Here is a 14,856-nt window from a genome sequence, read left to right as displayed (position 1 = left end):
GCTTCCTTTTGCTCTAAACAACTTTAAAGTGAAGTTGTGGCTCCCAGGAAAAAATAGAAAATCATCAAACATCTTTAATATCTCAAGAAATTGTAGATTTTCTAGGGATTTGTTGCAGATAACTCTTGACAAAGAATGTAGGCTATTCTAAATAGAGAAAAACTTCAATGGGAAACTAATCTGTGGGTATTTAGAGACCACAAATTCTAGGTTTGGATTTTATCTAAGCTGGGAAAAAATGGAAGATTTCTTCAAATGAGTTCTATTGAGTAGTTAAGTATGAATATGCCTAAAGGTAATATAGGAATTGATACAGGTTGTAGATGCTTATGGACTACTGTGAGTAACTAGAGCCAATGAAAGTATGTTTCACAACTTCTCTTCATAGACTGGTTTACTCTGCTGTATTTTATTAATAAAATAGTACTTTATTATTTAATTTATTATTTCATTATTTAGTATTTATTAATAAAATACCGCATATTCACATCACTAAGAAATGGACTACGTTGTATTCAGAAAAAAGGCTGCTCTGAAAAACAATGCCTCCTATTTTGTTACGTTGGCCAACAAAGTCAAAGGCAGATGTTTAGATTCTGATAGTAATTTTTTTCAATAAACATAAGCCTTCACTTAGGTTACTCTATAATGTGATCTGGTGATTAGGAAAACTTCAGTCTGTGAGGTTAGCTTTTTCTTTATGTATGTGCATTAGATAAGACTCTGCATCTATATGAAAATATTTTTACCTGCTTCCAGGCTTATGTTATGGGCAACTGAAGGATTGATAGCTACGTTACCTTTGCCTCTTTTATGTTTGCCTGTTTTATGTGCTTAAAAAAAATTGAAGTTAGATATAGGCTTTATTGTATTATATGTTGTTGTTTTGCTGATTTCTCAAGTTAAAAGAGGTCATATAGAACAGTGTCCTTTTGTGGAGAATCTGACTTCAGGGGACTCTAAGGAATTGGTTCCTACAATGTTTTATTGAGATGACAAATTCTGTGTTACAGTGGAATGTGAGTTCATAATCTGGTATTGATTTTGTTGTTGACAGAAAACACTGAAAGGATATCTCTTCAGCTTCATTTAGCTTTAACTTCAAATGCACCATGGGTCCAGTGTCCTAGTCATTTAGAGCTTATGAACCAGTGTCGACACATTAATGTTCGTGTGGATCCTCGTGGCCTGAGAGAAGGAGTACATTATACAGAGGTATTAAAGAATCAGTATTCTAGTTCAAGTTCAACATTGTCTTCTATAATTTCATTTTGATCAAAGATCATAAGCAGCTATATTTTATTTTGTCAGGTTTGTGGGTATGATACAGCAATGCCTAATGCAGGCCCACTCTTCAGAGTTCCAATAACTGTTGTTATACCAACAAGGTCAGTAAACTCAAACTGAATTAGATTTTTTTTTTTTTTTAACATTTCATATGCTCAGTTTACTTGTGTTGTCATATTTATTTCACCTTCTTTCTCTGGGAGCTCTTGAGCTAGCACTGATAGGGGAGCAGAGCTCTGAAAAGATTCTTGCAACAGACTTATACTGCAATAGCTTTTGTTTTTCATCTTCGTGCTGGAAGCCAAAACACAAGAATATTCTTGACCATAATGGCAGAGCTTTTCTCTTCCATCAGAATGCAGATGACTTCAGATTTCTTGAACAACATATCAATTTATTTTTAAATGTAGATCAGCTGAAGGTTGTTTGTTTTTTTTTTCCCCACTTCTAGCTGATGTGCCACGTGTCCTTAAGGGCAGTGGGTGTTATTTGGCAGATGGAATTTGGAATAGAATTCCTTCTCAACTTCAGTACAGAGAATTTACAGAGTTAATATTGTTAGCTTCCTTGTACAGGGAGCAGAGGGGCAGCCACTGACCTCTTTCTCTGGTGACAGTGACAGGACTCAAAGGAATTGCATGAAGCTGTGTCAGGGGAGGACCAGTCTGGGTGTTTGGAAAAGTTTCTTCACCACATGGTGATCAGGCAGTGGAACAAGCTCACCAGAGTAGTGGTCAAGGCCTCGTGCTGGCAGAGTTCAAGGAGTGTTTGGATAACACTTTCAGACATATGGTTTGAATTTAGGGGGTCCTGTGGGGCACCAGGAGTTAGACTCAATGGCCACTGTGGGTCCATTCTAATTCTGGAGATCTGTAAGTGTCAGTAACAATTTCAGAGTCTAACATCTAACATTGAACTCAGGTTCCATTTTTCACCTTCATAAATCCATTTTGGTTAAAGTCTGCTTATTTTTGTGACTATTTCTGTCATATCAAGTAGCAGCAAATCTGCAAATCAAAATACTTCTGGTGCTGAGGACTGAGTATCTTCATTATACTCTTTTTGGAGATCATTTCTGTATTTTAAAATGTCTTTAAAAAAAATTTCACAGCTTGTTCCATTACTACTTGTATTTGCTTTTTGGTGTACAGAGTAGATGAATCATCAAGCTATGACCTTGCGTATACAGATGTTCATTTTAAACCTGGCCAAATCCGAAGGCACTTCATTGATGTTCCCCAGGGAGCTACGTGGGCTGGTAAGAAAAATGAGCATATTAATTAAATAACAAATCACATCTATCAAACTTGACCAAGTTGTTCTGAAATCATTCCTCTTTTTTTCTGCCTGAGTAAGAATTTAAGCATTTGATCCATGAATATGTATGATGTTCATTTGATTCTAGGCTCTTATAAGAGTGATTTCTTTTTTTTTTTTTGTTTTTTTGGAGGGGCTTATCTTATGGCTTCTGTTGTAGTGAAATACTGATTATGTCTTCTAGAAACTAGCAAATAGAATCTGAAATGATGGCCCATTACTGGAGGCATATCCCGTACTTATAGAAAAATATTATTGTCTGAATTGTGTATAATTTTTAACATTCGTAGGCATGGCTTTGAATGATGACTTGAATATGATGGGCAAGAAGCTTGTAATCCTAAAGGGAGAATTCCTCTTCTACATACGTGATATTAATAAATAAAAATCTTTCATATGTACTGAAGTTTATGGATAAGACTCTTGATTTGAAATTCAGCAGTAATCTATACTGTACAGATATATAATGTGTACTGTCCTATTAGTTTTTACCATACAGTTGAGTAACGTTTCTTATTTGATCTCTGAACCTGCTTAGTTTTTCTTAATCTGACGAGGTCTTAACAAATAACTGATATATAGGCATTGTTCACATATGGGCCTGATCTTTTAAAAATTGTGATTGTTTTGTGAAAATGGTTTTCTTCTGTTTTATCTCCATTTCCTGTCTAAAATTCTTCATTGTTGTAACTAAACTTTGTTTCTTCTTTTGTCTAGAAGTAACAATATGTTCATGTTCCTCTGATGTGACTGCCAAGTTTGTGCTTCATGCTGTTCAGCTAGTGAAACAGAAAGCATATAGAAGTCATGAGTTCTACAAATTTCTGTCCTTACCAGAAAAAGGATCAGTGACTGAAGCATTTCCCGTCTTAGTAAGTTATGCTGGGGGATAGAAGAAAGAGAACATTGGGTTTTTGCTGTTGCTGATCTTGGGTTTTTGTGTTTTGTTTTCCCTTTTTTAAGGGGAAGAAGAAAATAAAAAACCCAACCCAAATAAATCACCTATTTCTTATAGTAGTGAATGAAACCTTTTACTCGCTTTGGAAAGGTCTCAGATAGCTTCATCAATTTATTAGTACTTATTTATAGACTGATTTGTTTCCCTTTCAAACAAGGACTAAGCTTGTTGAATAGATTTAGTTCAGCACATTTTGCTTTTAATGCTTAATGTGATAATCTGAGAAATCTTTTCGATGTTGAAGCCAAGTAATACTGACTGGCTTACAATTGTACTTACTTTGGTTAATTCTAGTTCAAGAGTCTAAAACAGAACCAGGATATTCAGGTGTGCGAATGAGTTCACTAATCAAGTTTTCCCTGCCTACTAGAGGTTATGATTTCTATGCTGCTCAGTCCTGCACTGTGTGAAAATGTCAAGTGGGGGCAGTAAGATACATGGTTTGATTGTATGTTTTGTCATGTTAGTTTAAAAAAAAAAAAAAAGCAAGCCAAAAAACAGTACCAACAAAAAACCTCCCAAGCTTCATGTCTTCTTGAGGTAGAGAGCACTATCTTATTCTCTGATACACATTAATGTCTTCTATAAACTACCCTGTCTGTTTAATTTGAAAGAGTGAGAAAGGAATATGTAGTGCTTATAAGCTGTAGTTTTTTTTTCTAGTGTATACCTGTGGCACACTTTGTTTTGATGGGAATCAAGTGTAGTGTCTTATTTGCTACCATACAAAATAATATGATTGGAGTAAACTGGACATTTTAAGGGTATACTTTAATATACACTTATAATCCCTATAATTATATGTTATTAATAAGCTATATTCCCCCTTTGTTTTTTTTGGCTTTGGAGTGAGAAAGGTAGGGCTGAATAGAAAGAGAAGATGAGAGTTTGTGTCTAATTTTGCATTTTTATTATTCAGGCTGGAAAAACAATTGAATTTTGTGTTGCTCGGTGGTGGGCAAGCCTTAGCGACGTTAGCATTAATTACACAGTTTCTTTTCATGGTGTACTTTGTGCTACTCCTCAGCTAAACATGGTAAGTCTTCCAAGCTGTTTATCCAGAATCATTCTGAAGTTCTCTGTCATCTCAGATTAAAAAAAAAAAGTCTTCTCTGTTCTTTTCTGTACTCAAGCAGACTAAAAACGTGGTTATACCTGAGATATTTGTGTTTTCCTTTAAAAATAGGTAAATAGGAGCTTAATCCTGCACAAATACCATTAGATTTGAATTTTCTATGCCTTCCATTATGAATCAATGAGGGAAAAATGAGCAGGAAAAAAAAAGACACCAGTAGAAAGGGCATATTGAAAGGTTCACACTGTAACTATTGCGAGTTTTTGTGTGAAGAAACTTTGCAGGGCCACAATTACTGAAATGCAATACTCCAAATAGCATTTTCAGAATAAAATGTCATTAATATTTACTTTATTCTGTTCAGTCTTTTGTTGAGATGTGGTGATTTTGGTTTGAGATTTGTTGTTTAGGTCAGTTGAAGGCATGATGGATGGGCAGCATCATGACTGCTGAGGCTCTGTGATACCAAAGAACTGGGAAGTTACTGAAAACATTAGTATCTTATGTACAGTACTTTGCTACAGTGTTCTTTGCTGTCCTGTGCAACCTACCTTGGCTTGATTTTTGCCAGCTCCTTTTCAAGAGCTGAGATGGTTCTGCAGGAAGCAGTACCATACTGATTTCTCCTTACTCCTCCTTTTTTTTCTTTTTTTTTTTTCAGCTAAGAAAGCTGAAGCCACAACAAATTGCAGTTGAATGCATTCAGGCTCTAAGAGTTGATTAACCTGGGGGAAAAAGGAAAGGGTGTTGTGCTAAGGAACCAGGTCTTGAATCACTAAGGCAGGTGGAAGAAGCGTTGGTGTTGTGCATGGCAGCCTCTAATGAAGTGCCACACCAGTGGTGTCAGATGAACTGAAAAGTGAGGAGTTAAAAATGAGAGAATACATTTTTACCCTTTCTTGAACATTTTAAAATTTAATAAAATATATTTTAATAAAGCTGATATAGTCGTGGCTTTGTCATGAAATACTGCTAGAAAAAGCAGACTTCCAAAATCACTTTAACCATCGCTAAATTTTGTGTGTAGTGTTTTCTTTTTTGTTAACATAAACTATTCTGTAAATAACAATCCTATGCAGAAACACTATAAAATACTTGATTTAAGATTCTAAATGAAAAATGCTTGCATTTATTGAATTACATATTCATAGAAAGCATATGCCCTGTGTGACTTATAGAGTTCTGTACGAATTCCATAAATTGTTAATAGTGGATAGTCTTGGAAAAATAAATATAAGACTTCTGGCCGTATCAGTAACTTTTCTTGCTTTTGTTGTAGTTTTTTGTTGTTGTTGTTTCAAGTCCCAGTATGTCTGCCTTCTTCAAATAGAGATAAGCTTGTGATGCTTTGAAACTCACAGTATTACTTCTAGTGTGGATAGTTATAGCTGTTACATTTATGAGGGATAAATCAGATGGTCCAAGTCTGATGTTACAAATGCATAGAAGCATAATTGTTATGTATTCTCTCTTTAGCATGCTTCAGAAGGAATTGTACGGTTTGATGTTCAGTCCATGTTGAAGTATGAGGATATTGCTCCGTGCATAAACCTGAAAAGCTGGATTCAAACTCTCAGGTACTGTTTCTGAGGAGCTGTATTGCAAAAGTGAGAGAACTACTAGTATGTGTCTAAAATGGTCAGAAATGAACAGTGAAGTCTAGGGTAACAGAAGTATTCTTGTAAAACTTTAAGGGTGTTTGGAGGCGTGAATTTAGAAATCCTGTTAAGTTTGTTAGCATCTTATTTTTTAGTTCCTTTTAGCTTTGACAGAATTGGACAATTATTATGACTTCTTCCATATAAATTTTTCTTAATCTAAATTTGAGAGGAGGAAAAAAAAAATACAAAAACTTCTCAGTGCTTCCAAAGGAGGCAGAGATAAAAAGGCATTTTAATATCTAAAGAAATAAATTCTACTGAGTTATTTGGTGCCACCTTTTTTTGTTTGTTTGTTTTTTCTTTGAAGCAGCTGCCTCAGATCCTATCTAATTTTCGCCTGGAAACATTATTTTCTCTCTTTTGCTTGGTTGGAAATGTTTTACTGTAGAATCTGGTACTGTTTTGTGTGGGAAGTTGTATTTCTTCTGTTGTCGGTTGTGTCTGTTTGACACATGCTGATGTGGAGAAAAAATTACTAATCAATGCAGCAGTCACTAACATTGGTAGTTCCAGGAGGGGAAAGAGATGTCATACACTTTAAGCAGTACTTTTAAGGTTTAGGCCAGACAATGGTCAATAATCTGATATTTTCCATTTTCTGGACCGTGTAGTGGTAGTCTTGGACTCTGAGAGTTTATGCTTCTGGGTTTTACATAGACACTATGCATTAAAATTCTTCCTTTGTGGTATTACTCCAATGTCTCTTACAAATTTTCTTCTAACATAAATTTCTATAGCGAACAGTTTCAACTGTGTAGTCTGCCCTCTAGTTACTATTGCCAGTAACCAGTCTGTGAATAAAAGTGCTGGTTGAAGCACAGATGAGAAGTAAGGCAACTTAATTTTTTCCTAACAATAAATTCTTTTGTTTCCCCTTTTTTTTTTAATGACTTCTAGTTTTGAGCTTAGATGTGCTTGCTGAGTTCTTGTTTTGCCAGTGTCCGTAACACTGCTAAACATTCTTCTTGAACCATCATTCATTTCAACAGAAAATTTTAGTATTGTATTCAGATGTGCTTCAGAGTATGTTTCTGCTTAAAGAATACAAGCTTTGGCAGCAGATATGTGTTTCTTAGCAGTGCCTTCTTTGTTTGTTTTCATTTTAACTGCAGACCAGTGAGTGCAAAAATAAAACCTTTGGGATCCAGAGATATTTTACCAAATAACCGTCAACTGTATGAGATGATTTTGACCTACAACTTCCACCAGGTAGAGTTTATGCTTGTTGTTTTTTGGAAGTCATTGATAAATATAGCCTGTTTTTTAAAAAACAAGTTTTAACTTTACCTTTCTGTCAGAAACAAGTGTTTTAGATTCTCAACTTTCAAAATTCTAATCTGGTTCTGTTTAGGAGTTGCTGTGTTTTCAAATGGCTTCAGGTCAATTTTTTTTTTTTTGAACATGTGTAAGAATTATACTTGCTTTATTCAACAGTGGCTGAAATGTTTTGAACTTTCTTTTAATAGCCTAAGAGTGGAGAAGTAACTCCAAGCTGCCCACTTCTCTGTGAATTACTATATGAATCTGAATTTGATAGCCAACTGTGGATTATTTTTGACCAAAACAAAAGACAAATGGGGTCAGGAGATGCCTATCCACACCAGGTACAGAGTACTATGTTTATTATATCTTCTATTTACTGCACACTATGAAACTTGGACTTTTTCCCCTTCCGTGCATGCTGTTAACTCCTAACAGATCCTGATGCATAGGCATAATGTCATCTTGTGAAGAGATGAGGAAAAAGTATAGTCATACCTTTTAGTGGTAATATATTTGAATGAAAAAAATAATAACTGACAGATTTGTTTCCGTGAGTTTGATTCACTTTTACAAGAAAAGAGCTCTGGTATGTTTTATTTCTACAAAAAGCAGTTAACTCATGATCTCTTGCTTTTTTTGATGGGGCTTCTCAAGAGATGAACTGAAGCTCTCTTGCCTTCAGTGACTTCTTCTTTGTTTTACGAAGATGATACCATAAACTTTTATGTGAAAAGCATATATTGTTTTTTTCTATAGTCTGACAGCTCAATGCTGTTTCATTCATGAAGACTGTCATCTATGCTGTTTGTCTTTAAGCAGCCTTCTAAATGCTAAAACTCAGTTATTTTCTGTTGCTGTCTTTCAAATGAGTTTCAAAGGAAGGATTGATTATTCTTGAAGCATATGAAAGGTAACTTTTGAAGCGTGTCTTGAAAAGTACCAAAGTAGTCTGTGACTTGCACCTGGTGCACCACCACACTGCATTTCTGATGTTCTGCATCATAGAACAATTCCAAAGCAATTCAAAATTTTCTAATCCAGGTAGTTATATCAATGGGAAGCATGATTCTAATCCAGAAGAAAGAGAGTCCTGGGAGAAGGGTAGTTCTTAATTAACCCCCCTCAGGACTAACTTTTTGGATTATAGCAAAAGCACCAGAAACATCCTACAGCGAACTTACCATACTGCTACTCAGAATATCTTTGTGGTGCCTCTTTAAGTTAGTAAAAATTGAAGAACATTTTCATAACTAAAAATTAATGTTGTTTTTTTTCTTTGCTTTGTAAATAAATGTCATCCGCCTATTCCTAATGGCAGGTATAGAAAGCTTTGTACAACCAGGTCAAAGAGTTGCCAGTTCTTTAAAGCGCAACCTTAAACTCTGCAGTGTGAAACTGATAGAACAGTAGAAGATGTACTGTGATCTTAACCACTGAACACCCGAAGTTGCGTAGTAAACAGAATGCTTATTAAGGCAAACCTGCCAGAGGTTTTGGACTGCACATTTAACAAGAAGTCTGATTTCTGTTTGAGCAGTTAATCAGTGTTAGAATGGGAATGAATTATGTCAGCCTATTTTGTGGTCTTAAAATGATTAATTATTTTCAGTTGATCAAAAATGTGGTTAGCTGTTAAATACTGTGAAGTATTTAATCTTGACATTTACAAGTGCTTCTTTCTTTCAGTATTCTGTGAAACTGGAAAAAGGAGATTACACTATTCGGTTACAAATTCGTCATGAACAGAACAGTGAGCTGGATCGCATCAAAGACCTTCCATTTATTGTTTCACACAGGTTGTCTAGTACCTTGAGCTTAGATATTTATGAAAACCATAGTCTTGCTCTCTTAGGAAAGAAGAAATCCAACAGTTTGACATTACCACCAAAACACAGCCAGCCATTCTTTGTTACATCTCTGCCTGATGACAAGTAAGTTTCTGAAGTCCTGTTTTCTCAGTTACGTCTAACCACCACCTCTACACCTAAATAAAATCATGCTTTGTTTGATAGTGTCTACCTGTTTATGCTTGGTATTCTTATATTTTTCTCACGCTGTTCAAATTATTGTAGTCCAAACAGAACGTTACTGAACCTAGTTCTAACGCTGAGTCTTCCTTCTTTGAATAGAATACCAAAAGGAGCAGGACCAGGATGTTATCTTGCAGGAGCTCTTACACTGTCTAAAACAGAACTTGGAAAGAAAGCTGTGAGTATCTGTAATGGATGATAGCTTCTTTTTTGGAAATTTCTGAAGTGGGTAAATGGCATGCTAAGGAAACACATTGTATGTTATGGTTTTAGTACTGTGAGGACCACCACCTCAAGTGACATAACGCATTTTTGAAGCAGTTGTTTCATTATAAAGTCAAAGTAGCTTCTTAATTTTATTATCCTCTTAACATTTCAAGTGTAATTACGTCTTCTGAATCTTGAATTCTAATTCCTGGATTCTGAATCCTTATTTCTAGAGGCAACTGCTTTTTTTTTTTTGTGTGTGTGTGTGTGTGTGTGTGTGGCAGCCTATGAAAATGACTTTGTTAAAATGCCTTATGTTGTGTCATTTTTTGAATGAAAACTATGTGCGTATGTGTTTTGTGCATGTTGGTTCTCTGGTAAACAACTATACTCTTCCTTGCATGCATACAGTTTGCTGAAAAAAAATCTAAGTCCTTCTTTAACACCTGCGTGTTATTTTTACAGAGAAGGCGTTTTGTTGTCCCAAATACTTAAGCAGATATTTTTACCTGCTGCAGACTGATGTTGTCAACCACTAATATGACTGTATGCTCCAACAGAATGACATAAGATCTCTCTGTTGTGGTGGGGAAAAAAAGCAATGTGGTATTTTTGCTCGTGTTGTAGTATCCTATAAAAGCTACTTGCTAACTTGAATGAATCTATAGTGCAGCAGTGCTTACAAGTGACCAGATCACTCGTCTGTGTATCTTGTGATTCCTTTAGCTATTCAAGTATTTTTAAATAGTTGGCAAAGAGAATAATAAACTTTGAGCAGTGCTGGTGATTGATGGTTAGTATTTAGAAGTAATCCATGTTTATATATCGCTAAATCTGACTGATCAACTTAGAACTACAGTACTTTTTTTAAAGAAAGTAAGTCTCTGTGTGGAGGTTGACACATACATTTAGATCTTGTTGAGTAGACAGGTGTAGTCCATTCAATCTAATGTGTTGCTGGTAGAACTTCTGAAGAAAATTGCACGTATTAATCTCATGTGTAACTACAAGTTGGATAATATCTGCCAATGAATGAATGAGGGGTAGGAAAAAAAAAGTAGCTAAGCTCTTTAAAATACAAAGGCTTAGATATCTTTGTGGTTCCTACAAATTTGCAAGCATACTTCCTTGAAATCCATGATAAATCCATTGTAACAGTGTAGTATACTTGACTCAACCTGAATTCTGCATTTTCTTGAACTGTTGGTTCTAGTTCTTATTTTATAACTAGATTAAGTGATTATATGCAAGGATTTCTGGGCTGGGAAGTAGGAGGTAATAGGTATTGCCTGTTGAATTTCATTTCTTGATGGTGAAGAATACGTAAGAGCTTAACATTCAGAGAAATTCCAGCTGAGGCCTGTTGTGTGTCATGTTCTAAGGCTTAAATGTTTGTATTTCACTGAAGAAATGATGATATCAAATAATATCAACTTATTTCCATTGCCTTTAGTGGATTTCAGTATGTAATAGCAAACAAAAAAATGAGTAATCAGGGGAGTTATCTCTAGTTCAGCAAGTGGGGTGCGATTTTAGGGAAATGTCTTACTTCTGTACGTTTCCTAGGAAATGGAACAATGCCACTAAACAGTTAAAACCTCAAATCTATGCTTTGGAAAATGAATTTCTGTAATGTCATTAATGTAAGCTAAGTGGTTAACAACACTTGCTTGTCTTACAGGAATAAAGAACTACATACAACAATGTACTGTTTTATTAATTTTAAAATGAAAGAGCATGCTTTAAGAGCATGTTTGGTCATAGATGTGACTCTCTAACAGTTTAAAAATAAGTAGGTTGAAAATATAACCATAATTGTAGAGAAGGTGTCTCCATCCTGTGTGGTGTGTGCATGTTTTCTTACAGTATGTTATTCTAACTCCCAGGGGCAGTCTGCAGCAAAGCGACAAGGAAAATTTAAAAAGGTACTGAATGTTAGTTTTTGACAAAGATATCTATATATCTATATAAGTCTTTTTGCATATGACTTAAAGAATTTGTCTGCCAGTGTTGAATTTTAATTTGTCTCCCTCATCTACCTCTTTAGTCCTGGGTTATTTGCTTCGGCACTGTAAATGCATCTCATTGTAACTGAGAGGCATGTGAGCATCTGAATATTTCTGCAATAAGTGCCATAAAAATGCATGTGATTAGTGGTCTGTAAATTTCTGTGAGATACACAGGCAACTTCAGTGTTTGTAGTGAAGATTTTCTGTGGCAAGTGTTTCTACCCATTGTGTTCTGCCTGCAGATAAGGAATTGAATACAAACCTACACTTTACATAGTATTGGATACCAGACTGCATACCAGAACAACTGTCTGCTTATAAGGGCTTTGTTACAGTTGTAAAAAAATATATATATATATCCTAAAAAGCAGCTTTTGTTAGTGAGGATGACCTTGATTGAGAAGTATCTTAATTCAAATATATTTATTCAGTTATTCAAATATAAGTTGCTATAGGCAGGAGTACATACAGTATGTAGGTGTAGGAGGTAGTGGAATTGAGGGGAGAGAGAAGAATATGTAGCGCATATAAGATGCATTTTGGGGAGTGGGACAAAGCAAGTGACTAACAGTGAGGTTTAGTCTTACACTTTCTCATACTTTCGATGGTGGTCTCTCAGCAGACAGAGATTGAGACTTGTCTTTTTTTTTTTTTAAATAAGATCTGTTTTAATGTTACTTCTGTAGGGTTGCTGTTTGTGGGGAGAGGTTGTGATTATCTTTATTTCTTGTTTTGTTCTTCTGAAGCTATAAGGCTATTTTCATTCCTTTGTTTTCAAGGTACTGTTTTCTGGAACAGCATCCAAATTAGTTAGGATTCTTATTAGAAATAGGGCATGAGAGTTGTGGATACTACAGCTGATGGCAGTAATCTGCTTGTTTTGGAATTTTTTGGTTGGTTTCTTTAAGCGAGCTGGTAACTAGCCCTGCTAATTTAATTTGGTATTGGTGTTATAACTGCGTGTAATTAGACTTCAGAAAGATTTTAATTTAATTAACTTGCTGCAATTTTATTTTCATAATTTGACTGAAAATTATGCAGATCGCTTTTTGGAAAGGTGTTTTAAAAATCCTTCTGAATGCATGATTTCCAGTGGATAGGATATAAAATCCTTATTAAGTAGATTAAGTAATAATGGAGTTAATCTCCAATCGTCATGTAATTTAACAAAACAAACTCAAGGTTGCACGTTATTTTTATTTTTTTTTCCTTTTCTTTTAAAACAGATTTGTGTCCATACCTGAGCAGTATATGTGCCCAAGCCAAAATGAAAGCTGTTCCTTTTCTGGGTACTTCCTGTTATTTACAAGATGCATCTGCACACTAACAGTAGATACATGAAACTCACTGTATTTCACTGCATTGATACACAATAGCTTTATTAATGAACAGCTTTTTCAGGTCTGTGGACATCCTTCTGGGCAAGTTTCATATGTTTACGCTGCTCTGTCACTCTGAGTCTCCATGTAGTGCAGATATATATTTTTTTCCCATGCTCAAAAACTTGTTACCGTATTTCTTTTGTAGCCTGGTCAGTCAAAAGGGCATATGTAGATTTTTATTTTATTTTTTGCAGAGGTAAGTCCAGTCCAATTTATAGGATTAGCAGTGTTTGTTTTAGTTGTATGGATAAATTTGTTTTGATACTAGTGACTAGTCTACAGATTTTTTTTTTTTGCATGCTTTGTGTATTGTTTGTTTTTTTTTTTTTGGTAGGGGGGAGTGGTTGGGTAGAGAGGAGGTATGGAGAAGGGCAATGTTAGCTTGCCCCTGTATGCTCAACACTGCCAGTAATACAGGATGACTGTTTCTTGCAGAAACAGTCTTTATTTTATTTTGTATGAAAGCAGCTTGAGGCTGTGCCAGGAAATAGCACCCTGCCTTTTCCAGAGAAGGCAGTTAATTCTTTTGTAACTGGACAAAAAGACAGTAGGCTCTTTCCACAGTATAAGCAAGAGTCTTTATCTTACTGGAAGTGTAGCCCAGAAGCATTCACCTAATCCCTAATTTTCTGCTTCAAAAGCAGTGCCATGGAACTTAATTTTATCTGAACACAAAAATAAAAGCCCTTAGGCATGGGTTTTTATGAAATGTCTTCCTGTCTTCAGTATATCTAGACCTTAAAAACAAAAACAAAAAAAACCCCTTTCTCTTTCTCTCTGACTACTGATCTCTTGATAAGCATAAAGTTCAGAATTCAGTGATGTTTTACTTGGAACTCTCAATTTCCATTGAAGTAGAGAGAACCATGTTGCATTGGCACTGAAACTGATTTATCCTTGGTTTGCAGTGTGTAAGCACATGCTAAACAGCCATGTTGAAAAAATAATAACAATGAAAAATTTGGTTTTATATACATTCCTTCTTTCAGAAACTACCTTTTGTTATACGGTTATAATCTGACTTTTAACTTGTCTCCAGCTTTTGTTTTTAATATAGAATGGAAGCGGCACTAGCATCTGGTTTGTAAGAAACAATTTTGTTACTTTACATAATGCAGATTTTAAACAGCAGTGTACAAAGCGATTTGGGTTGGAGGAGAGCTTAATGTCATCTGATTCTAAGTCAAGTGCCAGGGACTCTTCCCACTGGATCAGGCTGGCCAGGACCTCATCCAGCCAGACCTTGAACATTTCCATGGATGGGGCATCTGCAGCTTGTCTGGGCAACTTGTTCCAGTTCATTACCACTCTCTGAGGAAATAATTTTTTTTTTTCCCCCTTACATCTGATCTATATCTCCATTTATTTATTTATTTAACTGTAAAACTGGATGCCTTGTCCTGTCATTTCAGTCCCAAATAAAGAGTCTTTCCTGATCTCTTCTGCAGGCCTCAGTGAAGTCTTCCTGGAGCTTTCTCTTCTCCAGGCTGGACAAGCTCAGCTTCCTTGGCCTTTATTCATAGGAGAGGTGTTCCAGCCCTCTGATCACATTTGTGGTCCTCTTTTGGACCCACTCAAAAACAACTATGCATCCCTCTTATGCTGTAGATCCCCAGGCCTGGATGCAGTACTCCAGACAGGGCCTTACAAGGGCAGAGTAGAGGGGG

At 35.5% G+C, this 14,856-nt stretch overlaps 1 protein-coding gene across 1 annotated transcript in view; it reads left to right on the top strand.

Moving 5' to 3' along the window:
* The window catches only part of TPP2 (tripeptidyl peptidase 2), a 34,263-nt gene that overhangs the window by 3,284 nt on the left and 16,123 nt on the right, over positions 1 to 14,856 (top strand). The window contains exons 2-12 of the mRNA XM_031557703.1: positions 1,025 to 1,215; positions 1,312 to 1,388; positions 2,439 to 2,545; positions 3,322 to 3,476; positions 4,482 to 4,598; positions 6,114 to 6,214; positions 7,411 to 7,507; positions 7,765 to 7,902; positions 9,248 to 9,492; positions 9,691 to 9,769; positions 11,685 to 11,723. Coding sequence (XP_031413563.1) covers positions 1,025 to 1,215; positions 1,312 to 1,388; positions 2,439 to 2,545; positions 3,322 to 3,476; positions 4,482 to 4,598; positions 6,114 to 6,214; positions 7,411 to 7,507; positions 7,765 to 7,902; positions 9,248 to 9,492; positions 9,691 to 9,769; positions 11,685 to 11,723 — 1,346 coding nt within the window. The remainder of the gene's footprint in view (positions 1 to 1,024; positions 1,216 to 1,311; positions 1,389 to 2,438; positions 2,546 to 3,321; positions 3,477 to 4,481; positions 4,599 to 6,113; positions 6,215 to 7,410; positions 7,508 to 7,764; positions 7,903 to 9,247; positions 9,493 to 9,690; positions 9,770 to 11,684; positions 11,724 to 14,856) is intronic.

Source organism: Meleagris gallopavo, chromosome 1, assembly GCF_000146605.3.
Source record: "Meleagris gallopavo isolate NT-WF06-2002-E0010 breed Aviagen turkey brand Nicholas breeding stock chromosome 1, Turkey_5.1, whole genome shotgun sequence".
Taxonomy (NCBI): domain Eukaryota; kingdom Metazoa; phylum Chordata; class Aves; order Galliformes; family Phasianidae; genus Meleagris; species Meleagris gallopavo.
Note: the sequence above shows the minus strand (reverse complement) of the source record. Positions and strands in the feature narration are given on the sequence as shown.